This window comes from Cyanistes caeruleus, chromosome 2 (genome assembly GCF_971803275.1).
Source record: "Cyanistes caeruleus chromosome 2, bCyaCae1.hap1.1, whole genome shotgun sequence".
Classification (NCBI taxonomy): domain Eukaryota; kingdom Metazoa; phylum Chordata; class Aves; order Passeriformes; family Paridae; genus Cyanistes; species Cyanistes caeruleus.
The window spans coordinates 1,568,600-1,595,961 of NC_141702.1; the positions used below are offsets into that span (position 1 = coordinate 1,568,600).

General features: G+C 43.9%; 1 protein-coding gene across 1 annotated transcript in view; it reads left to right on the forward strand.

Moving 5' to 3' along the window:
- Nucleotides 1-17,849, forward strand: part of LOC111927479 (L-gulonolactone oxidase-like) — a 42,793-nt gene extending 24,944 nt beyond the window's left edge. Inside the window, exons 9-12 of the mRNA XM_086875397.1 lie at nt 1,552-1,701; nt 3,867-4,031; nt 9,966-10,056; nt 17,572-17,849. Coding sequence (XP_086731523.1) covers nt 1,552-1,701; nt 3,867-4,031; nt 9,966-10,056; nt 17,572-17,700 — 535 coding nt within the window. The 3' untranslated portion in view covers nt 17,701-17,849. The remainder of the gene's footprint in view (nt 1-1,551; nt 1,702-3,866; nt 4,032-9,965; nt 10,057-17,571) is intronic.
- Nucleotides 17,850-27,362: the final 9,513 nt, after the last annotated feature.

Sequence of the window (27,362 nt, forward strand, 5' to 3'; positions counted from 1 at the left end):
AAAAAAAAAAAAAAGGAGGGATTTGGGAATTTTGGGGGTGGGGAAATTTTTTTGGGGGGGGGAATTTTTTTGGGGGGGAATTTTTTTGCGAATTTTTTTTTTTTGCGAGTTTCTTTGGGAATACTTTGGGAATATTTTTTGGGAAATTTTTGGGGGGGGATTTTGGGGGATTTTTTTCTTTTTGAGAATTTTTTTATTGGAATTTTTCGGGGGGATATTTATTTTGGGAATTTTGGGGGATTTTTACTTGGGAATTTTTTGGGGGAATTTTTTTTGGAGTTTTTTGTGAGGAATATTTTTTTTCGGAAGATTTTTTTGGGGGGAAATTTTGGGAATTTTTGAGTAATTTTTTTGGGGGGGAATATTTTTCTGGGAAATTTTTTTTTTGAGTATTTTTTGGGAATTTTTTTTTTTGCGAAATATTTTTTGGGGGGATTTTTTGGGGAATACTTTTTTTTCGGGAAAATTTTTTGGGGGGGGGGGAAATTTTTTTGGGGAATTTCAGGGGGAATACATTTTTTGAGCGTTTTTTGGGGGGAAATATTTTGGGAGTATTTTTTTGGGGAATTTTTTTGGGGAATTTTTTTTGGAATTTATTTTAGGGGTAATATTTTTTTGGGAATTTTTTTGGGGAATTTTTTTTGGAATTTATTTTAGGGGGAATATTTTTTTGGGAATTTTTTTGGGGAATATTTTGGGAATATTTTTTGGGGGGGTGTATTTTTTGGGGGGAATATTTTTTTGGAAATATTTTTTTGGGGAATATTTCTTGGATGGATTTTTTTTCCTACGGAAGCGTTTGGGATTCGTGCTTGGGGCCCTCTGGTGTCCAATTTTGGGATTTTTGTGGAATTCTGGGAAAGGAAATCCAGAGATTTTCTGGGATTTGGGGGGTTTTTTTTGGGATACCCCAGGAATTCCTTCCCAAATCCTAAATCCCTCCCCGTTTTCCCAGGGAATTCCCTCCATTCCCAGCCTGGGATTGGATCCGGAATGAACCTGGAATTATTGGGGAATTATTTGGGAATTATTGGGGAATTATTGGGGAATTATTGGGGAATTATTCGAGAATTATTCAGGAATTTTTGGGAATATTTCAGGAATTATTTGGGAATTATTGAAGCCATTCCGGGATCCAGGAGGCTCCGGATCCATCCCGAGGGATTTTTATGGAATTCTGGGATAGGGAGACCCTTCCTGGAGTCCCCAATTCCCAGGGAATTTCCAAAATTCCTTCCCTCGGGATGGGGCTGGATCCAACCCCAGGCTGGGATTTGGGAGGGAATTCCCTGGGAAAAGGGGGAGAAATTTGGGATTTGGGCTGGAATTCCCTGGGAAAAGCGGGAGAAATTTGGGATTTGGGCCGGAATTCCCTGGGAAAAATGGGAGAAATCTGGGATTTGGGCCGGAATTCCCAGCGAATCCCCGCGAGCATCCAAGGAAAACCTGGATCCCCCCGGAATGGGATCGGAGCTGCTTTCCCAGAGCCCATCCCCGGATTCCCGGGATTCCCGGGAATTCCCGGCCCCATTCCCGGATTTTTCCCGGCAGCTCCTTCTTTCCCGGCCTGGTGGTTTGGATCAACCGCGTCTTCTTCCGGCTCCTCTTCAATTCCCGGGTGGAAAACGTCGACCGCAGCCACCGGATCCTCACCTACGAGTGCCGCTTCCGGCAGCACGTCCAGGACTGGGCCATCCCCATGTAGGGATCCCCAAATCCCCATGGAATTCCCTGATCCCCATGGAATTCCCAGATCCCGGTCCAGGGCTGGGCCATCCCCATGTAGGGATCCCCAAATCCCCATGGAATTCCCAAATCCCCATGGAATTCCCTGATCCCAAGTCCCCATGGAATTCCCAAATCCCGGTCCAGGACTGGGCCATCCCCATGTAGGGATCCCCAAATCCCCAAATTCCCAAATCCCAAATTCCCATGGAATTCCCAAATCCCAAATTCCCATGGAATTCCCAAATCCCAAATCCCCATGGAATTCCCAGATCCCAAATTCCCATGGAATTCCCAAATCCCAAATCCCCATGGAATTCCCAAATCCCGGTCCAGGGCTGGGCCATCCCCATGTAGGGATTCCCTGATCCCCATGGAATTCCCTGATCCCAAATTCCCAAATCCCCATGGAATTCCCAAATCCCAGGCCAGGGCTGGGCCATCCCCATGTAGGGATCCCCAAATCCCCATGGAATTCCCTGATCCCAAATTCCCAAATCCCCATGGAATTCCCAAATCCCAGGCCAGGGCTGGGCCATTCCCCATGTAGGGATTCCCTGATCCCCAAATTCCCAAATCCCATGGAATTCCCAAATCCCAAATTCCCAAATCCCTACCCATTCCCATGGAATTCCCTGATCCCGGTCCAGGACTGGGCCATCCCCATGTAGGGATTCCCTGATCCCCAAATCCCCATGGAATTCCCAGATCCCGAATTTCCATTCTCATGGAATTCCCAAATTCCCAAATTCCCTGATCCCGGTCCAGGGCTGGGCCATTCCCATGCAGGAATTCCCAAATCCCGAATTCCCATTCCTGGGATCCAAATCCCGGGATCTGAAACCCATCCCAAATCCCAGGATTTCAATCCCAATCCCAGGATCCCAAACCCCAGGATCCCAAATCCCAAGATTTCAATCCCAGGATCCCAAACCCATCCCCAATCCCAGGATTTCAATCCCAATCCCAGGATCCCCAATCCCAGGATCCCAATCCCAGGATTTCAATCCCAATCCCAGGATCCCAATCCCAGCCCATCCCGGCCCATTCCCTTTCCAACACAAAAATCCCGGGAATCCTTTCGGGATTGTCTCTCCCCCCTCCCCCCATTTTCCCGGGAATAACGGGGTCAGGATTTTCCCAGGAATGACGGGATGGATTTTTCCCAGGAATAACCGGGGATGGATTTTCCCGGGAATAACTGGGACTAAATTTTTCCGGGAATAACGGGATGGATTTTTTTTCTGGGGATAACCGGGTCAGGATTTTCCTGGGAATAACCGGGACTAGATTTTTCCTGGAATAACGAGGTCAGGATTTTTCCGGGAATAACCGGGGATGGATTTTCCCAGGAATAATGGGGTCAGGATTTTCCCAGGAATAAACGGGACTGGATTTTCCAGGGAATAATGGGGTCAGGATTTTTCCCGGGAATAACGCTGTGTGGATTTTCCTGGGAATAACCGGGGCTGGATTTTTCCGGGAATAACAGTGTGTGGATTTTTCCCGGGAATAATGGGGTCTGGATTTTTCCTGGGAATAACCAGGACTGGATTTTCCCGGGAATAACCGAGGCTGGATTTTCCCGGCAATAACGGGGTGTGGATTTTTCCCGGGAATAACGGTGTGTGGATTGTTCCCGGGAATAACGAGGTCAGGATTTTCCCAGGAATAACCAGGGCTGGATTTTCCCAGGAATAATGCTGTGTGGATTATTCCCGGGAATAACCGAGGCTGGATTATTCCTGGGAATAACCGGGTCAGGATTTTCCCGGGAATAACGGTGTGTGGATTATTCCCGGGAATAACGCTGTGTGGATTATTCCCGGGAATAACCGGGTTTGTGGATTATTCCCGGGAATAACGGGGTGTGGATTATTCCCGGGAATAACCGAGGCTGGATTATTCCCGGGAATAACCAGGACTGGATTTTCCCGGGAATAACAGGGTGTGGGTTTTTCCCGGGAATAACCGAGGCTGGATTTTTCCCGGCAATAACGGGGTGTGGATTATTCCCGGGAATAACGGGGTGTGTGGATTATTCCCGGGAATAACCGGGTGTGTGGATTATTTCCGGGAATAACCGGGTGTGTGGATTATTCCCGGGAATAACCGGGTGTCTGGGTTTTTCCCGGGATCAGCGGCCGGACCAAGGAGGCGCTGCTGGAGCTGCGGGCGGCGCTGGAGGGGAATCCCGGGATCGCGGCGCACTTCCCGGTGGAGATCCGCTTTTCCCGGCGGGATGAGATCCTGCTCAGCCCCTGCTTCCGCCGCGACAGCTGCTTCATCAACGTCATCCTCTACAGGTCACAAATCCCGGGAATTCACGGGCCCCTTTTCCCGGGAATTCACAGCCTTTTCCCGGGAATTCCCAACCCCCTTTTCCCAGGAATTCCCAACCCTTTTCTCAGGGAATTCCCAACTTTTTCCCAGGGAATTCCCACCCCATTTTCCCAGGAATTCCCAACCCCTTTTCCCAGGAATTCCCAACCCCTTTTCCCAGGGAATTCCCAACCCCCTTTTCCCGGGAATTCCCAACCTTTTCCCAGGAATTCCCAACCCTTTTTCCCAGGGAATTCCCAAACTTTTCCCAGGGAATTCCCAACCTTTTCCCAAGGAATTCCCACCCATTTTCCCAGGGAATTCCGACCCCCCTTTTCCCAGGGAATTCCCACCCATTTTCCCAGGAATTCCCAACCCTTTTCCCTTTTCCCACGGAATTCCAACCCCATTTTCCCAGGAATTCCCAACCCCTTTTTCCCCAGGAATTCCAACCCCCCTTTTCCCAGGGAATTCCCAACCCCCCTTTTCCCAGGAATTCCAACCCTTTTCCCAGGGAATTCCCAACCTTTTCCCAAGGAAATCCCACCCATTTTCCCAGGAATTCCCAACCCTTTTCCCTTTTCCCAGGGAATTCCCACCCATTTTCCCAGGGAATTCCCAACCCTTTTCTCAGGGAATTCCCAACCCTTTTCCCAGGGAATTCCCAACCCTTTTCCCAGGAATTCCCAACCCCATTTTCCCAGGAATTCCCAACCTTTTCCCACGGAATTCCAACCCCATTTTCCCAGGGAATTCCCAACCCCCTTTTCCCAGAAATTCCCAACCCTTTTCCCTTTTCCCAGGGAATTCCCAACCCTTTCCCAAGGAATTCCCACCCATTCTCCCAGGAATTCCAACCCCCCTTTTCTCAGGGAATTCCTAACCTTTTCCCGGGAATTCCCAACCCTTTTCCCTTTTCCCAGGGAATTCCCAACCCCCTTTTCCCAGGAATTCCCAAACCCCTTTTCCCGGGAATTCCCAACCTTTTCCCAGGAATTCCAACCCTTTTCCCAGGAATTCCCAACCCTTTTCCCTTTTCCCAGGGAATTCCAACCCCTTTTCCCAGGGAATTCCCAACCCTTTTCCCAGGGAATTCCCAACCCTTTTCCCAGGGAATTCCCAACCCATTTTCCCCAGGAATTCCAAACCCCTTTTCCCGGGAATTCCCAACCCTTTTCCCAGGAATTCCCAACCCTTTTCCCAGGGAATTCCAACCCCTTTTCCCAGGGAATTCACAACCCTTTTCCCAGGGAATTCCCAACCCATTTTCCCCAGGAATTCCCAACCCCCTTTTCCCAGGGAATTCCCAACCCCCCTTTTCCCATGAATTCCCAACCCTTTTCCCAGGGAATTCCCACCCCCTTTTCCCAGGAATTCCCAACCCCATTTTCCCAGGAATTCCCAACCCTTTTCCCTTTTCCGAGGGAATTCCCAACCCTTTTCCTGGGAATTCCCAACCCTTTTCCCAGGGAATTCCCAACCCTTTTCCCTTTTCCGAGGGAATTCCCAACCCTTTTCTCAGGGAATTCCCAACCCTTTTCCCGGGAATTCCCAACCCTTTTCCCAGGGAATTCCCAACCCTTCTCCCTTTTCCCAGCCCGGCTCCGCCGCATCCCGGGAATTTCTCCCGGCGGGAATTTTTCCCGGGTTTTTTTTTCGGGATGTTTTGGTGGGGGGGGGGGGGGGATCCTGAGGATGATGGGGGTGGGAAAATTTGGGATAATCTGGGATAATCTGGGATAATTCAGGATAATCTGGGATAGTCCAGGATAATCTGGGATAATCTGGGATGATCAGGGATAATTCAGAAAAATTTGGGATAATTTGGGGATGATTTGGGGTAATCTGGGATAATTCAGGATAATTTGGGAACATTTGGGATTATTCAGGATAATTTGGGATAATTTGGGGATAATCTGGGATTATTTGGGATAATTCAGGGTAATCTGGGATAATTTGGGACAATCTGGGACAATCTGGGATAATTCTGGAAAATTTGGGGATAATCTGGGATAATCTGAGATAATTTGGGATAATTTGGGGATAATTCGGGATTATCTGGGATAATTTAGGATAATTCAGGATTATCTGGGATAATCGGGTGTTATTTGGGATAATCTGAGATAATCTGGAATAATCTGGGATAATCAGAGATAATTTAGGATAATTTGGGATTATCTGGGATAATTTGAGATAATTTGAGATAATTTCGGATAATTTGGGATGATCTGGGATAGTCCAGGATAATTTGGGATAATCTGAATTATTTGGGATTATTTGGGATAATCTGGGATAATCGGAGATAATTTAGGATAATTTGGGATTATTTGGGATTATCTGGGATAATTTGAGATAATAATTTGAGATAATTTCGGATAATTTGGGATGATCTAGGATAATCTGGGATAGTCCAGGATAATTTGGGGTAATCTGGGATAATTCGGGATAATTTGGGGTAATCTGGGATTATTTGGGATAATTTGGGGTAATCTGGGATAATTTGGGGTAATCTGGGATAATTTGGGATAATTTGGGGTAATCTGGGATTATTTGGGATAATTTGAGATAATTTAGGATAATTTGGGATGATCTGGGATAATTTGGGGTAATCTGGGATTATTTGGGATAATTTGGGATAATCTGGATTATTCGGGATAATTTGGGGTAATCTGGGATTATTTGGGGTGTTCCGGGGGGAAGGAAAGGTTGGGAATGGTGGGGGGGGGGGGTGAAATTCCAGGAGGAAAACTCATCCCAGGGCTTTTCCTGGAATCTCCTCTACCCCAGAATTCCCAGGATGGGGGAGGGGGGGGAATCCATGGGAAGAGGGGACACCATTCCCAGTGGGAATCTGGGCACAGGGATCCCTTCAGATCCCAAATCCCCGGGAAGGGGAGGGATCCGCATCAGGGACCCCATTCCTGATCCCGAGATCCCAAATCCAGATCCGGGACCCCATTCCCAATCCCGAGATCCCAAATCCCTGGAAAAAGAGGGATCCGGATCAGGGACCCCATTCCCAATCCCGAGATCCCAAATCCCTGGAGAAAGATGGATCCGGATCAGGGACCCCATTCCCGGTGGGAATCCCAGGATCCCAAATCGCCGGGAAGGGGAGGGATCCAGACTGGGGACCCCATTCCCGATCCACGGATCCCAAATCCAGATCCGGGACCCCATTCCCAGCGGGACTGTCCAAATTCCAAGATCCCAAATCCCTGGAAAGAGAGGGATCCGGGTCAGGATCCGCATCCCCAATCCTGGGATCCCAAATCCAGATCTGGGACCCATTCCCAGATCCAGGAATCCCAAATCCCCGGGAAGAGCAGGGATCCAGATCAGGGGACCCATTCCCAATCCCGGGCTTCCAAATCCCTGGGAAGGGCAGGGATCCAGATCAGGACCCCATTCCCGATCCCAGGATCCCAAATCCGGATCAGAGACCCCATTCCCAGTGGGATCGTCCCAGTCCCAGGATCCCAAATCCCTGGAAAAAAAGGGACCCCATTCCCACTCCCAGGATCCTAAATCCCTGGGAAGAGGAGACCCCATTCCCACTGGGAATCTGAGCATGGAGATCCCTCTGGATCCCGATCCCGAGATCCCAAATCCGGATCGGGATCCCCCATTCCCAGCGGAATTCCCAGGATCCCAAATCCCCGGGAAGGGGAGGGATCCAGGTCAGGGCCCCCATTCCCGATCCCGAGATCCCAATTCCGGATCAGAGACCCCATTCCCAGTGGGATCATCCCAGTCCCAGGATCCCAAATCCCTGGAAAAAAGCGGGAACCAGATCAAGGGCCCCATTCCAGATCCGGGAATCCCAAATCCAGATCCAGGACCCCGTTCCTGATCCCGAGATCCCATATCCGGATCAGAGACCCCATTCCCAGTGGGACTGTCCAAATTCCAAGATCCCAAATCCCTGGGAAAAAAGGGACCCCATTCCCAGTCCCAGGATCCTAAATCCCTGGGAAGAGGAGACCCCATTCCCACTGGGAATCTGAGCATGGAGATCCCTCTGGATCCTGATCCCGGGATCCCAAATCCGGATCAGGATCCCCCATTCCCAGCGGAATTCCCGGGATCCCAAATCCCCGGGAAGGGGAGGGATCCGGGTCAGGGCCCCCATTCCCGATCCCGAGATCCTAAGTCAGGATCAGAGACCCTATTCCCAGAAGAATTCCCAGGATCCCAAATCCGGATTGGGATCCCCCATTCCCAGCGGAATTCCCGGGATCCCAAATCCCCAGGAAGGGGAGGGATCCGGGTCAGGGCCCCCCATTCCCGATCCCGAGATCCCAAATCAGGATCAGAGACCCCATTCCAGATCCGGGAATACCAAATCCAGATCCAGGACCCCATTCCCAATCCCGGGATCCCAAATCCGGATCGGGGTCCCCCATTCCCAGCAGAATTCCCAGGATCCCAAATCCCCGGGAAGGGGAGGGATACGGATCAGGGCCCCCATTCCCGATCCCGAGATCCCAAATCGGGATCAGAGACCCCATTCCAGATCCGGGAATACCAAATCCAGATCCAGGACCCCATTCCCAATCCTGGGATCCCAAATCCAGGTCGGGATCCCCCATTCCCAGCGGAATTCCCGGGATCCCAAATCCCCGGGAAGGGGAGGGATCCGGGTCAGGGCCCCCATTCCCGATCCCGAGATCCCAAATCCCTGGAGAAAGACGGATCCGGATCAGGGACCCCATTCCTGGTGGGAATCCCAGGATCCCAAATCCCCGGGAAGGGGAGGGATCCGGATCAGGGACCCCATTCCCGATCCACGGATCCCAAATCCAGATCCGGGACCCCATTCCCAGTGGGACTGTCCAAATTCCAAGATCCCAAATCCCTGGAAAGAGAGGGATCCGGGTCAGGATCCGCATCCCCAATCCTGGGATCCCAAATCCAGATCTGGGACCCATTCCCAGATCCAGGAATCCCAAATCCCTGGGAAGAGCAGGGATCCAGATTGGGGACCCCATTCCCGGCAGAATTCCCAGGATCCCAAATCCCCGGGAAAAAAGGGACCCCATTCCCGATCCCGGGATCCCAAATCCAGATGGGGGCCCCCATTCCTGATCCCGAATCCCAAATCCCTGGAAAAAAGAGGGATCCGGATCAGGGGCCCCATTCCCAAACCCGGGATCCCAAATCCCTGGGAAGAGGAGACCCCATTCCCACTGGGAATCTGGGCATGGAGATCCCTCTGGATCCCGATCCCGGGATCCCAAATCCGGATCGGGGTCCCCCATTCCCGGCAGAATTCCCGGGATCCCAAATCCGGATCGGGATCCCCCATTCCCAGCGGAATTCCCGGGATCCCAAATCCCCAGGAAGGGCAGGGATCCGGGTCAGGTCCCCCATTCCCAATCCCGAGATCCCAATTCCGGATCAGAGACCCCATTCCCAGTGGGACTGTCCAAATTCCAAGATCCCAAATCCCTGGAAAAAAAGGGGCCCCATTCCCAATCCCGGGATCCCAAATCCCTGGGAAGAGGAGACCCCATTCCCACTGGGAATCTGAGCATGGAGATCCCTCTGGATCCTGATCCCGGGATCCCAAATCCGGATTGGGGTCCCCCATTCCCAGCGGAATTCCCGGGATCCCAAATCCCCAGGAAGGGGAGGGATCCGGGTCAGGGCCCCCCATTCCCGATCCCGAGATCCCAATTCCGGATCAGAGACCCCATTCCCGGTGGGATCATTCCAGTCCCAGGATCCCAAATCCCTGGGAAGAGCAGGGATCCAGATTGGGGACCCCATTCCCGATCCCGAGATCCCAAATCCGGATCGGGGTCCCCCATTCCCGGCAGAATTCCCGGGATCCCGAACCCCGGTTAGGGGAGGTTTGGGGTGTTGGATTCCCGGGATTCCGGGGCTGACCCCGGCCGGGATCGGGCGCGTTCCAGGCCCTACGGGAAGGACATCCCGAGGTTCCGGTACTGGGAACTCTACGAGGGAATCATGAGGAAACACGGAGGGAGACCCCACTGGGCCAAGGTACCGGGGGAAAAAAACCGGGAATGGGCCGGGAAAACCGGGAATGGGCTGGGAAAACCGGGAATGGGCTGGGAAAAACTGGGAATGGAACCAAAAGACTGGGAATGAGCCGGGAAAAACACCAGGAATGGATTGGGAAACACCGGGAATGAGCCAGGAAAAACACCAGGAATGGGCCGGGAAACACCAGGAATGAATTGGGAAAACCGGGAATGGGCCGGGAAAACTGGGAATGGGCTGGGAAAAACTGGGAATGGAACCAAAAGACTGGGAATGGCACGGGAAAACCGGGAATGGGCTGGGAAAAACACCGGGAATGGAACCAGAAAGACCGGGAATGAGCCAGGAAAAACACTGGGAATGGGCTGGAAAACACCGGGAATGGATCGGGAAACACCGGGAATGGGCCGGAAAAACTGGGAATGGGCAGGGAAAAACTGGGAATGGAACCAGAAAGATCGGGAATGAGCTGGGAAAAACACCGGGAATGGGCTGGGAAAAACACCGGGAATGGATCGGGAAAACCGGGAATGGATCAGGGAAACACCAGGAATGGATCAGGAAACACCGGGAATGGCACAGGAAAACCGGGAATGGGCTGGGAAAACTGGGAATGAGCCAGGGGAACACCGGGAATGGCATCAGAAACACCGGAAATGGATCGGGAAACACCGGGAATGAGCCAGGAAAAACACCGGGAATGGGCCACAAAAACCGGGAATGGCACTGGGAAAACCGGGAATGGATCGGGAAACACCGGGAATGGATCAGGAAAAACACCGGGAATGGCACGGGAAAACCAGGAATGGATCGGGAAACACCGGGAATGGGCTGGGAAAAACCGGGAATGGATCAAGGAACACCGGGAATGGCCCAGAAAAATTGGGAATGAGCCAGGAAAAACACCGGGAATGGATCAGGAAAACCGGGAATGGATGGGGAAAACCGGGAATGGGCTGAGAAAAACCAGGAATGGAACCAGAAACACCGGGAATGGGTCAGGGAAACACTGGGAATGGATCAGGGAACACCGGGAATGGCACGGGAAAACCAGGAATGGATCAGGTAACACCGGGAATGGATCGGGAAACACCTGGAATGGGCTGGGAAAAACACCGGGAAAGAGACAAGAGAACACCTGGAATGGATCAGGAAACACCGGGAATGGGCTGTGAAACACTGGGAATGAGTCGGAAAAACCGGGAATGGATCAGGAATCATCAGGAGTGGATCAGGGAACACCAGGAATGGGCTGGGAAAAACCGGGAATGGGTCAAGGAACACCGGGAATGGCCCAGAAAAACTGGGAATGAGCCAGGAAAAACACCGGGAATGGATCGGGAAAACCGGGAATGGCACCAGGAAAACACCAGGAATGGATCAGGGAAACATCGGGAATGGATTGGGAAAAACCAGGAATGGATGGGGAAAACCGGGAATGGAACCAGAAACACCGGGAATGGATCGGGAAACACCGGGAATGGCACAGGAAAACCAGGAATGGATCAGGGAAACACCGGGAATGGCACGGGAAAACCAGGAATGGATTGGGAAACACCGGGAATGACACGGGAAAACCAGGAATGGATTGGGAAAACACCGGGAATAGCCCAGAAAAATCGGGAATGAGCCAGAAGAAATACTGGGAATGGCACGGGAAAAACCAGGAATGAACTGAGAAAACTGGGAATGGGCTGGGAAAAACCGGGAATGGATCAGGAAAAACACCGGGAATGGGATGGGAAAAACACCGGGAATGGGATGGGAAAAACACCAGGAATGGGATGGGAAAACCAGGAATGAGCCGGGAAAAACACCGGGAATGGCACAGGAAAACCAGGAATGGATCAGGAAACACTGGGAATGGATCGGGAAACACTGGGTATGGCACAGGAAAACCGGGAATGGGCCAGGGGAACACCGGGAATGGATCGGGAAACACCGGGAATGGGTCTGGGAAACACCGGGAATGGGCCGGAAAAACTGGGAATGAGCCGGGAAAAACTGGGAATAGCACCGGAAACACCAGGAATGGGCTGTGAAACACCGGGAATGAGCCAGGAAAAACACCGGGAATGGGCCACAAAAACCGGGAATGGCACCGGGAAAACCACCGGGAATGGATCGGGAAACACCGGGAATGGGTCGGGAAAAACACCGGGAATGGCACGGGAAAACCAGGAATGGATCGGGAAACACCGGGAATGGGCTGGGAAAAACCGGGAATGGATCAAGGAACACCGGGAATGGCCCAGAAAAACTGGGAATGAGCCAGGAAAAACACCGGGAATGGATCAGGAAAACCGGGAATGGATGGGGAAAACCGGGAATGGGCTGAGAAAAACCAGGAATGGAACCAGAAACACCGGGAATGGGTCAGGGAAACACTGGGAATGGATCAGGGAACACCGGGAATGGCACGGGAAAACCAGGAATGGATCAGGTAACACCGGGAATGGATCGGGAAACACCGGGAATGGATCGGGAAACACCTGGAATGGGCTGGGAAAAACACCGGGAAAGAGACAAGAGAACACCTGGAATGGATCAGGAAACACCGGGAATGGGCTGTGAAACACCGGGAATGAGTCGGGAAAACCGTGAATGGATCAGGAATCATCAGGAGTGGATCAGGGAACACCAGGAATGGATCGGGAAACACCGGGAATGGGCTGGGAAAAACCAGGAATGGGTCAAGGAACACCGGGAATGGCCCAGAAAAACTGGGAATGAGCCAGGAAAAACACCGGGAATGGGCCACAAAACCCGGGAATGGCACCGGGAAAAACACCGGGAATGGATCAGGGAACACCGGGAATGGGTCTGGGAAACACCGGGAATGGCACGGGAAAACCAGGAATGGATCGGGAAACACCGGGAATGACACGGGAAAACCAGGAATGGATTGGGAAACACCGAGAATGGCACGGGAAAACCAGGAATGGATCGGGAAAACACCGGGAATAGCCCAGAAAAATCGGGAATGAGCCAGAAGAAATACTGGGAATGGCACGGGAAAAACCAGGAATGAACTGAGAAAACTGGGAATGGGCTGGGAAAAACTGGGAATGGATCAGGAAAAACACCGGGAATGGGATGGGAAAAACACCGGGAATGGGATGGGAAAAACACCAGGAATGGGATGGGAAAACCAGGAATGAGCCGGGAAAAACACCGGGAATGGCACAGGAAAACCAGGAATGGATCAGGGAAACACCGGGAATGGATCAGGAAACACCGGGAATGGATCGGGAAAACCGGGAATGGATGGGGAAAACCGGGAATGGAACCAGAAACACCGGGAATGGATCGGGAAACACCGGGAATGGATCAGGGAAACACCGGGAATGGATCGGGAAACACCAGGAATGGATCGGGAAACACTGGGAATTGGCCGGAAGAAACAGGAATGAGCCGGGAAAAACACTGGGAATAGCACCGGAAACACCGGGAATGGGCTGTGAAACACCGGGAATGAGCCAGGAAAAACACCGGGAATGGGCCACAAAAACCGGGAATGGCACCGGGAAAAACACCGGGAATGGCACGGGAAAACCAGGAATGGATCGGGAAACACCGGGAATGGGCTGGGAAAAACTGGGAATGGGTCAAGGAACACCGGGAATGGCCCAGAAAAACTGGGAATGAGCCAGGAAAAACACCGGGAATGGATCGGGAAAACCAGGAATGGCACCAGGAAAACACCAGGAATGGATCAGGGAAACATCGGGAATGGATTGGGAAAAACCAGGAATGGATGGGGAAAACCGGGAATGGAACCAGAAACACCGGGAATGGATCAGGAAACACCGGGAATGGGCCACAAAAACCGGGAATGGGTCGGGAACACCAGGAATGGATCGGGAAAACCGGGAATGGATCAGGGAAACACCGGGAATGGATCGGGAAAACCGGGAATGGATCGGGAAACACCGGGAATTATCCCGGGAAAACTGGGATTGATGCAAATCCCTGGAAATGGAAGGAGGGATTATTTTCCAAAGGGAAACTGAGGCACGGGAAAGGGAATGGGATCCCAGGGGAAAAAAAAAAAAAGGGAAAAATTCCTTCCTGAGTATTCCCAGATTTGGGAAAATTGGGAATTTTGGATGGAAAACGATCCCAATCCCAGAAAATGGGGTTTTTCCAGAGGGAAACTGAGGCACGGGAAAGGGATTTTGGGGAAAAAAAAAGATAAAAAATGGGAAAAATGCTTTCCTGAGCATTCCCAGATTTTGGGAAAATTGGGATTATCCTGGGAAATTGGGAATTATCCCGGGGAAACGCGGATTTATCCCAGGAAAACGGGAATTTGTGCAGGAAAAAATGGGAATTTTCCCCAGAAAACCGGGAATTTCTTCCGGGAGATTTTTTCCCCTGAAAATCAGGAATTTCTCCCCCCAAAAAAATGGGAATTTTCCTCAAAAAAATTGGGATTTTTTCCCCCTGAAAATCAGGAATTTTCCCCGGAAAAATGGGAATTGCCCCGGGAAAATCGGAATCGCCTTCCCGTGCCTCAGTTTCCCTCCGGAAAAAATCCCTCCCTTTTTCCCAGGATTGGGATCGATTTCCACGGGAAAATCCCAAATTTGGGAATTTTCAGGATGGAATTTTTCCCGAATTCTTGGGGGGGTTTTTTTGGGGATCCCCTTTCCCGTGCCTCAGTTTCCCTCTGGAAAATCCCTCCCAATTCCCGGGATTTGGGATCGATTTCCATGAAAATTCCCAATTTTTCCCAAAATCTGGGAATGTTCACGAAGGAACTTTTTTTCCCGTTTTATTTTCTTATTTTCGGGATTTTTTTTTTTAACCCCGTGCCTCAGTTTCCCTCTGGAAAATCCCTCCTGTTTTTCAAGGATTGGGATCGATTTCCATGGGAAAATTCCCAATTTTTCCCAAACTCTGGGAATGCTCCAGAAGGAATTTTCCCCATTTTTTTTTTATATTTTCTTTTTCAGGAATTTTAACAGGAAATCCCGGGAATTGGGAAGGATTTTTCCAGAGGGAAACTGAGGCACGGGGGTAAAACATCCCTAAAATAAGGAAAAAACGGGAAAAATTCCCTCCCGAGCATTCCCAGACTTGGGAAAATTGGGATTTTTCCATGGAAAATGATCCTGATCCCGGAAAACGGGAGGGATTTTTCCAGAGGGAAACTGAGGCACGGGGGTAAAACATCCCTAAAATAAGGAAAAAATGGGAAAAAATCCCAGATTTTGGGAAAAATTGGGAATTTTAACAGGAAATCGATCCCAAATCCCGGGAATTGGGAGGAAATTTCCAGAGGGAAACTGAGGCAAAGGAAAAAAATCCCTAAAATGAGAAAAAAAATGGGGAAAATTCCCTCCAGAACATTCCCAGATTGGGGGAAAATTGGGAATTTTTCCATGGAAATCGATCCCAAATCCCAGGAATTGGGAGGGATTTTCCAGAGGGAAACTGAGGCACGGGGGTAAAACATCCCTAAAAATAAGAAAAAAATGGGGAAAATGGGCAAAATTCCCAGATTTTGGGAAAAATCGGGAATCTTAACAGGAAATCGATACCAAATCCCGGGAATTGGGAGGAAATTTCCAGAGGGAAACTGAGGCACGGGGAAAAGATCCCTAAAATGAGAAAAAAATGGGGAAAATTCCCTCCAGAACATTCCCAGATTTTGGGAAAATTGGGAATTTTGGATGGGAAATGATCCCAAATCCCGGGAATTGGGAGGGAATTTCCCGAGGGAAACTGAGGCACGGGGGTAAAATATTCCTAAAAAATAAGAAAAAAAAAGGGGGGGAAAAAAAATCCCAGATTTTGGAAAAATTGGGAATTTTTCCATGGAAATCGATCCCAAATCCCGGGAATTGGGAGGAAATTTCCAGAGGGAAACTGAGGCACGGGAAAAACATCCTTAAAATAAGGAAAAAATGGGAAAAAATCCCAGATTTTGGGAAAAATTGGGAATTTTGGATGGAAATCGATCCCAAATCCCGGGAATTGGGAGGGATTTTCCAGAGGGAAACTGAGGCACGGGGTAAAACATCCCTAAAATAAGAAAAAAATGGGAAAAAATCCCAGATTTTGGGAAAAATCGGGAATCTTAACAGGAAATCGATCCCAAATCCCAGGAATTGGGAGGGAATTTCCCGAGGGAAACTGAGGCACGGGGGTAAAATATTCCTAAAAAATAAGAAAAAAAAAAGGGGGAAAAAAAATTCCCAGATTTTGGGAAAATTGGGAATTTTTCCATGGAAATCGATCCCAAATCCCGGGAATTGGGCAGAAATTTCCCGAGGGAAACTGAGGCACGGGAAAAACATCCTTAAAATAAGGAAAAAATGGGAAAAAAATCCCAGATTTTGGGAAAATCGGGAATCTTAACAGGAAATCGATCCCAAATCCCGAGAATTGGACGGAAATTTCCAGAGGGAAACTGAGGCACGGGGGTAAAATATTCCTAAAAAATAAGAAAAAAAAAAACGGGAAAAAAAATTCCCAGATTTTGGGAAAAATTGGGAACTTTTCCATGGAAATCGATCCCAAATCCCGGGAATTGGGAGGAAATTTCCAGAGGGAAACTGAGGCACGGGGTAAAACATCCCTAAAATAAGGAAAAAATGGGAAAAAATCCCAGATTTTGGGAAAAATTGGGAATTTTGGATGGAAATCGATCCCAAATCCCGGGAATTGGGAGGGATTTTCCAGAGGGAAATTGAGGCACGGGGGTAAAACATCCCTAAAATAAGGAAAAAATGGGAAAAAATCCCAGATTTTGGGAAAATTGGGAATTTTAACAGGAAATCGATCCCAAATCCCGGGAATTGGGAGGGAATTTCCCGAGGGAAACTGAGGCACGGGAAAAAACATCCCTAAAATAAGGGAAAAATGGGAAAAATTCCCTCCTGAGCATTCCCAGATTTTGGGAAAATTGGGAATTTTAACGGGAAATCGATCCCAAATCCCGGGAATTGGGCAGAAATTTCCAGAGGGAAACTGAGGCACGGGGGTAAAACATCCCTAAAATAAGAAAAACATGGGAAAAATGGGAAAAAATCCCAGATTTTGGGAAAAATCGGGACTCTTAACAGGAAATCGATCCCAAATCCCGAGAATTGGACGGAAATTTCCCGAGGGAAACTGAGGCACGGGAAAAACATCCCTAAAATAAGAAAAACATGGGAAAAATGGGGAAAATTCCCAGATTTTGGGAAAATTGGGAATTTTAACAGGAAATCGATCCCAAATCCTGGAAAAGAGGAGGGATTTTCCAGAGGGAAACTGAGGCACGGGAAAAACATCCCTAAAATAAGGAAAAAATGGGAAAAAAATCCCAGATTTTGGGAAAAATTGGGAATTTTAACAGGAAATCGATCCCAAATCCCGGAAAACGGGAAGGATTTTTCCAGAGGGAAACTGAGGCACGGGGTAAAACATCCCTAAAATAAGAAAAACATGGGAAAAATGGGAAAAAATTCCCAGCTTTTGGGAAAATCGGGGAATTCTCCTGGAATTTTTTTTTCCCCGCCGCAGGCTCACAGCTGCACCCGGAAGGAGCTGGAGCTGATGTACCCGGAATTCCCGAAATTCTGCGCCATCCGGGAAAAGCTGGATCCCCACGGGATCTTCCTCAACGCCTACCTGGAGAAAGTCTTCTGCTGAAATCCCGGGAAAAATCCCGCAATTCCCGGGAATTCCCCAGGGTTTTTGGTTTTTCCCTTTGGTCGCTCGATGAAAATAAAATGTGGAGAGATTTTCCTGGAAAAAGCGGGAATTTTCTGGGGGAAAATGGGAATTTCTGCTGGAAAATCAGGGAATTTCTCCCAGAAAAATCAGGGAATTTCCTCGGGGAAAATGGGAATTTTCTGCGGGAAAATGGGAATTTTCCTGGAAATCTGGGAATTTTCCTCGGGAAAATGGGAAAAGTGGGAATTTTCTGGGGGAAAAGTGGGAATTTTCTGGGGGAAAATGGGAATTTCTCTGGAAAAGCGGGAATTTCTCCCGGGAAAATCAGGGAATTTCTCCCGGGAAAATGGGGAAACTGGGAATTTTCTGGGGGAAAATGGGAATTTCTGCTGGAAACTGGGAATTTTCTGGGGGAAAATGGGAATTTCTGCTGGAAACTGGGAATTTCTCCTGGAAAATCAGGGATTTCTCCTGGAAAACTGGGAATTTTCCTCAGGAAAATGGGAATTTCTCTGGAAAACTGGGAATTTTCTGGGGGAAAATGGGAATTTTCTGTGGGAAAATGGGAATTTTCCTGGAAATCTGGGAATTTTCCTCGGGAAAATGGGAATTTTCTATGGGAAAATGGGAATTTCTGCTGGAAAACCGGGAATTTCTCCCGGGAAAAATCAGGGAATTTCCTCGGGAAAAGTGGGAATTTTCCTCAGGAAAATGGGAATTTTCTGGGGGAAAATGGGAATTTCTCCTGGAAAACTGGGAATCTTCTGGGGGGAAATGGGAATTTTCTGCTGGAAAATGGGAATTTCTCCTGGAAAACTGGGAATTTTCCTCAGGAAAATGGGGATTTGTCCAAGCAAAAATTGGGAATTTCTCCTGGAAAATCACGGATTTATCTTGGAAAAGTGGGAATTTTCTGGGGGAAAATGGGAAAAACGGGGATTTGTCCAGCAGAAAATTGGGAATTTCTTCCAGGAAAATGGGAATTTCTCCCAGAAAATCAGGAATTTTCCCTGGGAAATGGGGATTTCTCCCGGAAAAGTGGGAATTTCCTCGGGAAAATGGGAAAAGTGGGAATTTTCCAGGGGAAAATGGGAATTTGTCCAGCAGAAAATTGGGAATTTCTCCTGGAAAAGCGGGAATTTTCCCCGGAAAATTGGGAATTTCTCTGGAAAAATGGGAATTTCCTGCTGGAAAATTGGGAATTTCTCCCAGAAAATCAGAGATTTCTCTCGGGAAAATGGGAATTTCTCCTGGAAAACCAGGAATTTTCCCCTGGAAAATGGGAATCCCATTCCCAAGAATTCCCAGGAATTCCATGGATCAAACGAGATTAAAAAAAATCCCAAATTCCCATCCCAAATCCCCTTTTTTTTTTTTTTTTGGGGACACTCCGGCAATTTTTCCATCATTTTTCCATCATTTTTTCCCATATTTTTTTCCATAATTTTTTTCCATTTTCCCATCATTTTTCCATAATTTTTCCATCTTTATTTCCCATCATTTTTCCATCATTTTTTCCCATTTTTCCATCATTTTTCCACCATTTTTTCCCTTTCCCCATCCCTTTTCCCACCATTTTTCCATCATTTTTCCCATGATTTTCCCTTTTTTTCCCATCATTTTTTCCATCATTTTTTTCCATTTTCCCATCATTTTCCCATCATTTTTCCATCATTTTCCCATCTTTTTTCCATCTTTTTTTCCCATCATTTTTTCCCAATTTTCCCACCCCTTTCCCCATCATTTTTTCCCCATTTTCCCATCATTTCCCATCATTTTCCCATTTTTTTCCTCTAATTTCTCCCATTTTCCCATCATTTTTCCATCATTTTCCCACTATTTTTCCATTATTTTTCCCATCATTTTTCATCATTTTCCCCATTTTCCCACCCATCATTTTTTCCCATCATTTTTCATCATTTTCCCATTATTTTTTCCCATTTTTCCATCATTTTTCCCCCATTTTCCCACCCCTTTTCCCATCATTTTCGCATCATTTTTCCATAGATTTTTCATAGATTTTCCCCTCATTTTCCCCTCATTTTTCCCCATTTTCCCCTCATTTTTTCCCCATTTTCCCATCATTTTCCCATCATTTTCCCAACCATTTTTTCCCATCATTTTTCCATATTTTTCCCATCATTTTCCCATCATTTTTTCCCATTTTCCCATCATTTTTCCATCATTTTTCCATCTTTTTTTCCCATCATTTTTCCCCATTTTCCCACCCCTTTTCCCATCATTTTTTCCCCATTTTTCCATAATTTTTCCACCATTTTTCCATCATTTTTCCATCATTCTTCCATCATTTTTTCCCCATTTTTCCATCATTTTCCCCCATTTTCCCATCATTTTTTCCATAATTTCCCATCATTTTCCTATATTTTTCCTATAATTTTTCCAACCATTTTTTCCCATCATTTTTCCGTTATTTTTCCATAATTTTTTCCATCGCTTTCCCATCGGTTTTCCATCATTTTTCCATCATTTTTCCAACCACTTTTTCCCATCATTTTTCCATCATTTTTCCATATTTTTTCCCATCATTTTTCCCTTTTTTTTTCCATCATTTTTTCCCATCATTTTTCCATCATTTCCCATCTTTTTCCCATTTTTTTTCCTATAATTTTTCCCATCATTTTTTCCATCATTTTTTCCCCATTTTTCCATAATTTTTCCACCATTTTCCCATCATTTTTCCATCATTTTTCCATCTTTTTTTACCATCATTTTTTCCCCATTTTCCCACCCCTTTTCCCATCATTTTTTCCCATCATTTCCCATCATTTTCTCATTTTTTTCCTATAATTTTTCCCATCATTTTTTCCCCATTTTCCCATAATTTTCCCATCATTTTCCCATCATTTTTCCAACCATTTTTTTCCATCATTTTTCCATCATTTTCTCATAATTTTTTCCATCATTTTTCCATCATTTTTCCATCATTTTTTCCCATTTTTTTCCATCTATTTTTTCCCATCATTTTATTCCATCATTCCCCATCTTTTTCCCATTTTTTTCCTATAATTTTTCCCATCATTTTTTCCCCATTTTTCCATCATTTTTCCATAATTTTTTTCCCATTTTCCCATCATTTTTCCATAATTTTTCCATCTTTTTTTACCATCATTTTTTCCCATCATTTTCCCACCCCTTTTCCCATCATTTTTTCCCATCATTTCCCATCATTTTCTCATTTTTTTCCTATAATTTTTCCCATCATTTTTTCCCATCATTTTTTCCCCATTTTTCCATCATTTTCCCATCATTTTTCCAACCATTTTTTCCCATCATTTCCCATCATTTTTCCATTTTTTTCCTCTAATTTCTCCCATTTTCCCACCATTTTCCCATCATTTTCCCATCATTTTTTCCCATCATTTTTCCATAATTTTCCCACCATTTTTCCATCATTTTTTCCCATTTTTCCATCATTTTTACACCATTTTTTTCCATTTTCCCATCCCTTTTCCCACCCCTTTTCTCATCATTTTTCCATCATTTTTTCCCATTCTTTTCCCCATTTTCCCATCATTTTCCCATAATTTTTCCATAGATTTTCCATCATTTTCCCATCATTTTCCCATCATTTTCCCATCATTTTCCCATCATTTTTCCCCATTTTCCCATCATTTTTTCCCATCATTTTCCCATCATTTCCCATCATTTTCCTATATTTTTCCTATAATTTTTCCAACCATTTTTTCCCATTGTTTTTCCACAATTTTTCCATAATTTTTTTCCATCATTTTCCCATCGTTTTTCCATCATTTTTCCATCATTTTTCCATCATTTTTCCATCTTTTTTTTCCCATCATTTTTTTCCAACCATTTTTTCCCATCATTTTTCCATTATTTTTCCATAATTTTTTCCATCATTTTCCCATCGGTTTTCCATCATTTTTCCGTCATTTTTCCATAATTTTTTCCATCATTTTTCCATCATTTTTTCCCGTTTTTTTTTCCCATCATTTTTTTCCATCATTTTATTCCATCATTCCCCCCTCCTCCCCCCTCCCCTCCCCTCCTCCCCCTCCCCCATCCCCCAATCCATTATCCCATTTTTCCCCCCCTTCCATCCCATTCCCATCTTTCCCCTTTCCATTATCCCGGGATCCTTTCAGGGGCTCCACTCCAGCTCCATTTGCCTTCCTCCCCCTCTTCCCGAGCTTTTTCATTCCCATTGATTTTTCCATCCCCTTTTCAGCCCGGGATGAATGGAAAACCCTCGCTCCAGCCGAGCTCATCCCCAGCTTTGGCGTCACAGGCGGAGACGGCTCCGGGAAACACAAAAAAAAACCGGGAGAAGCTTCAGGAAAAAAAATAAATCAAATCCCATTTTTTTCCCCTTTTTTAATCCCCTTTTCTCCCGATTTTTTCCCCATTTTCCCCCATTTTTCTCTGACTTTTCCCCCATTTTTCCCCCATTTTCCCCCCATTTTTCCTGGTTTCCCCCAGGTTTTCCCATTTTTTCCTGGTTTTTCCCCATTTTTCCCCATTTTTTCCCCATTTTTCCCGGTTTCCCCCAGGTTTTCCCATTTTTTCCTGGTTTTTCCCCATTTTTCCTGTTTTTCCCCATTTTTCCCAGTTTCCCCCAGGTTTTTCCATTTTTTTCCTGGTTTTTCCCCATTTTTCCTGGTTTTCCCCAGGTTTTCCCATTTTTTCCTGGTTTTTCCCCATTTTTCCTGGTTTTCCCCATTTTTCCCCATTTTTCTCTGACTTTTCCCCCATTTTTCCCCCATTTTTCCCCCCATTTTTCCCAGTTTCCCCCAGGTTTTCCCATTTTTTTCCTGGTTTTTCCCCATTTTTCCTGGTTTCCCCCAGGTTTTCCCATTTTTTCCTGGTTTTCCCCCATTTTTCCTGGTTTTTCCCCATTTTTTCCTGTTTTTCCTCAGGTTTTCCCCAAGTTTTCCCCATTTTTCCCCGTTTTCCTCCATTTTCCCCCGTTTTTTCCCATTTTTTCTTATTTTTTCCCCATTTTTTCCCATTTTTTCCCCATTTCCCCCCCCTTTTTCCCCATTTTTCCTCCCTTTTTCCTGTTTTCCCCCTATTTTTGACCATTTTTTCCTGGATTTTCCCATTTTTTCCTGTTTTTCCACCATTTTTTAATGGTTTTCCCCATTTTTCCCCATTTTCCCCCATTTTCCCCATTTTTTTCCCCATTTTTCCTCCCTTTTTCCTGTTTTCCCCTTATTTTTGACAATTTTTTCCTGGATTTTCCCATTTTTTCCTGTTTTTCCCCATTTTTTCCTGGTTTTCCATTTTTCCCCATTTTTTTCTTTTTTCCCCCATTTTTTTCCTGGTTTTCACATTTTTTCCTGTTTTTTCCCCATTTTTCCCCATTTTACCCTGTTTTTTACCGATTTTTTCCTGTTTTCCCCATTTTTCCTGGATTTTCCCATTTTTTCCTGTTTTTCCCCAGATTTTCCCCAAGTTTTACCAATTTTTCCCCGTTTTCCTCCATTTTTCCCTGTTTTTTTCCTGCTTTTTCCGTATTTTTGCACATTTTTCCTGTTTTTCTTCACTTTTTCCTGTTTTTTCCCCATTTCTCCCTGTTTTTTTCCCCATTTTTCCTGTTTTTTCCCATTTTTACCTCTTTTTTCCCATTTTTTCCCCATTTTGTTTCCTGTTCTTTTCCCCATTTTTTCCCCATTTTTTTCCTGTTTTTTCCCCATTTTTCCTGGTTTTCCCCAGTTTTTTCCCGTTTTTTCCTCTTTTTTCCCTATTTTTGCCCGTTTTTTCTATTTTTCTCCTTTTCCCCCCATTTTTTCCCTGATTTTTTTTCCCATTTTCCCCCATTTTTTCCAGGTTTTTTTCCATTTTTCCCCATTTTCTCCTGTTTTTTTCCCATTTCTTCTTGTTTTTCGCCATTTTTTCCTGTTTTTTCCCAGTTTTTCTCCTCTTTTTCCCCATTTTTCCCCTTTTTTTCCCCCCAGTTTTCCCATTTTTTCCCATTTCTTTCCCTTTTTCCCCATAAAAATTTTCCTTTATCCCATAAAAACCCCAAAAAAACCCCAAAACTCCCCTCAAAAAAAAAAAAAACAAAAAAACCAAAAAAAACCCCCAAAATCCACCCAAATCCCAAGATTTTGGGGTTGGGTTTTTTTGGGGTTGTTTTTCCCATTTTTCCTATTTTTTCTCATTTTTCCCTGTTTTTTTCTCATTTTTCCCTGTTTTCCCCCAATTTTTTCCCATTTTTCCATGCTTTTCCCCAGGTTTTCCTGTTTTTTTCTCATTTTCCCCTTTTTTTTTCCCCCATTTTTTCCTGGTTTTCCCTTTTTTCTGTGGTTTTCCCCCATTTTTCCCTATTTTTTCCTTGTTTTCCCCATTTTTTTCCTATTTTTTTCCCAACTTTTGCCCATTTTTCCTTGCTTTTCCCCAGGTTTTCCCACTTTTTCCTTGTTTTCCCCATTTTTTCCTCTTTTCTCCCTAGTTTTGCACATTCTTTTCTATCTTTCCCCATTTTCCCCATTTTTCCTGATTTTTTCAAAAATTTTTTCTTGTTTTTTCCTGGTTTTTGCCCATTCTTTCCTGTTTTTCTCATTTTTCCCATTTTTCCACATTTTTTCCTGTTCTTTTCCCCATTTTCCCCATTTTCCCCTGATTTGCCATTTTTTCCTGTTTTTTTCCCATTTTTCCTATTTTTTCCCATTTTTACCTCTTATTTCCCATTTTTTCCTGGTTTTCCATTTTTCCTCATTTTTTTTCCTGTTCTTTTCCCTATTTTCCCCCAATTTCCCTGTTTTTTTTCCTATTTCTTCTTGTTTTTTCCCCATTTTTTCCTGTTATTTTTCCCCATTTTTCCCAGGTTTTCCCCATTTATTCCTGGTTTTCCCATTTTTACTGATTTTTCCTCATTTTTTCCTCATTTTTTCCCCATTTTTCCCGGTTTCCCCCAGGTTTTCCCTTTTTTTTCTGTTTTTTCCAATTTTTTTCCTATTTTTATCCTATTTTTTTGCCCTTTTTTCCTGTTTTTTTCCCGGTTTTTTCCGTTTTTCCCCATTTTTTCCTGGATTTCCCCATTTTTCCCCAGTTTTTTCCTGCTTTTCCCCATTTTTTTTCTGGCTTTCCCCATTTTTTTCCTGTTTTTTCCCCCATTTTTCCCCATTTTTTCCTGTTTTCCCCCAGGTTTTCCCCATTTTTTCCTGTTTTTCCTCATTTTTCCTGGATTTCCCATTTTTCCCCATTTTTTCCCCCATTTTCCCCATTTTTTCCTGTTTTTTTCCTTATTTTCCCCCATTTTTTCCTGGTTTCCCCCAAGTTTTCCCCATTTTTCCTGTTTTTCCCCATTTTTTCCTGGATTTCCCCATTTTTCCCCATTTTTTCCTGTTTTTTCACATTTTTTCTTGGTTTTTCCAATTTTTTCCTGTTTTTTTCCCCATTTTTCCCCATTTTTCCCAATTTCTTTCCCTTTTTCCCCACAAAAACCCCCAAAAAACCCCAAAACTCCCACAACAAAAAAAAAAAAACCTTCGGAAAAAACCCCCAAATCCCCCAAATTTTGAGGTGATTTTTTTCTCCAGTTGTTTTTCCCATTTTTCCATGCCTGGATTGATGGGATTTGAGCTTCCCCGCGATTTTCCCATCCGGGTGCGATTCCCGAGGAACCCGATCCCCTCCTCAAAGGTCAGAACATCCCGAATTTCCCCCAAATCCGGGAGCTGGAAAAATCCATTCCAGGAAAATCACCCCGGGCTGGAAAAATCCCGATTTTCCTCATTTTTCCCCAATTTTTTTCCTCTTTTTCCTCAATTTTCCCCCATTTTTTCCCCCATTTTCCCCAGGTTTTTCCTTTTTTTCCTGTTTTTTCCCCATTTTTTCCCGGTTTTTTCCCATTTTTTTCTGTTTTTTCACATTTTTTCCCCCATTTTCCCCAGCTTTTCCCTTTTTTTCCTGTTTTTTTTCCCATTTTTTCCGGTTTTTCCCATTTTTTCATGTTTTTTCCCCAGGTTTTCCCATTTTTCCCATTTTTCCCTGGTTTTCCCCCATTTTTTTTCTGTTTTTTCACATTTTTCCCCCCGTTTTCCCCAGATTTTCCCTTTATTTCCTGTTTTTTTCCCCATTTTTCCTGTTTTTTTCCCATTTTTCAGGCTTTTTCCCATTTTTTCCATGTTTTCTTGCTTTCCCCCAGTTTTTCCCATTTTTCCTGAATTTTTTTCCCATTTTTTCCCGAATTTTTGTCCCATTTTTCCCAATTTTCCCCCATTTTTAACCCCATTTTCCCCAGGTTTTCCCATTTTTTTCCTGGTTTTTCCCATTTTTTCATGTTTTTTCCCCATTTTTTCCGGTTTTCCCCATTTTTTAACTTTATTTTTATTTTATTTCATTTTTTATTTATTTTTATTTTATTTTATTTCGATTTTTATTTCCTTTTATTTCGATTTTTATTATATTTTATTTTATTTTATATTTTATTTTTTTTATTTTATATTATTTTATTTCATTTTTTATTTCATTTTATTTTATTTCATTTTTCATTTCATTTCATTTTTTATTTCATATTTTATTTTATTTTGTTTCATTTTAAATTTCATTCTATTTTATATTTTACTTTACTTTATTTCATTTTTTATTTTATTCCATTTTAATTTTTTTTAATATAATTTATTAATTTTTTATTTCATTTTTTATTTCATTTTTATTCTATTTTATTTTAATATAATTTATTATTTTTTCATTTCATTTTTTATTTTATTTTATTTCAATTTTTATTTCATTTTTTATTCTATTTTATTTTATTTCATATTTTATTTTATTTTATTTCATTTCATTTTTTATTTTATTCTATTTTATTCTATTTTATTTCATTTTATTTCATTTTATTTTATTTTATTTCATTTCATTTTTTATTTTATTCTATTTTATTCTATTTTATTTCATTTTATTTTATTTCATTTCATTTTTATTTTATTCTATTTTATTCTCTTTTATTTCATTTTATTTTATTTTATTTCATTTCATTTCATTTTTTATTTTATTCTATTTTATTTTATTTTATTCTATTTTATTTCATTTTATTTTATTTCATTTCATTTTTATTTTATTCTATTTTATTCTCTTTTATTTCATTTTATTTTATTTTATTTCATTTCATTTCATTTTTTATTTTATTCTATTTTATTCTATTTTATTCTATTTTATTTCATTTTATTTTATTTTATTTCATTTCATTTTTTATTTTATTTCATTTTATTCTATTCTATTTTATTTTATTTTATTCTCTTTTATTTCATTTTATTCTATTTTATTTCATTTTATTTCATTTTATTTCATTTTATTTCATTTTTTATTTTATTTTCATTTCATTTCATTTTATTTTTTTTTATTATTATTTTATTTTTTATTTTATTCTATTTTATTCTATTTTATTCTCTTTTATTTCATTTTATTTTATTTTATTTCATTTCATTTTTTATTTTATTCTATTCTATTTTATTTTATTTTATTTCATTTTATTTTATTTTATTTCATTTCATTTTTTATTTTATTTCATTTTATTCTATTCTATTTTATTCTATTCTATTCTATTCTATTCTATTCTATTCTATTTTATTCTATTTTATTTCATTTTATTTCATTTTATTTCATTTTTTATTTTATTTTCATTTCATTTCATTTCATTTCTTTTTTTTATTATT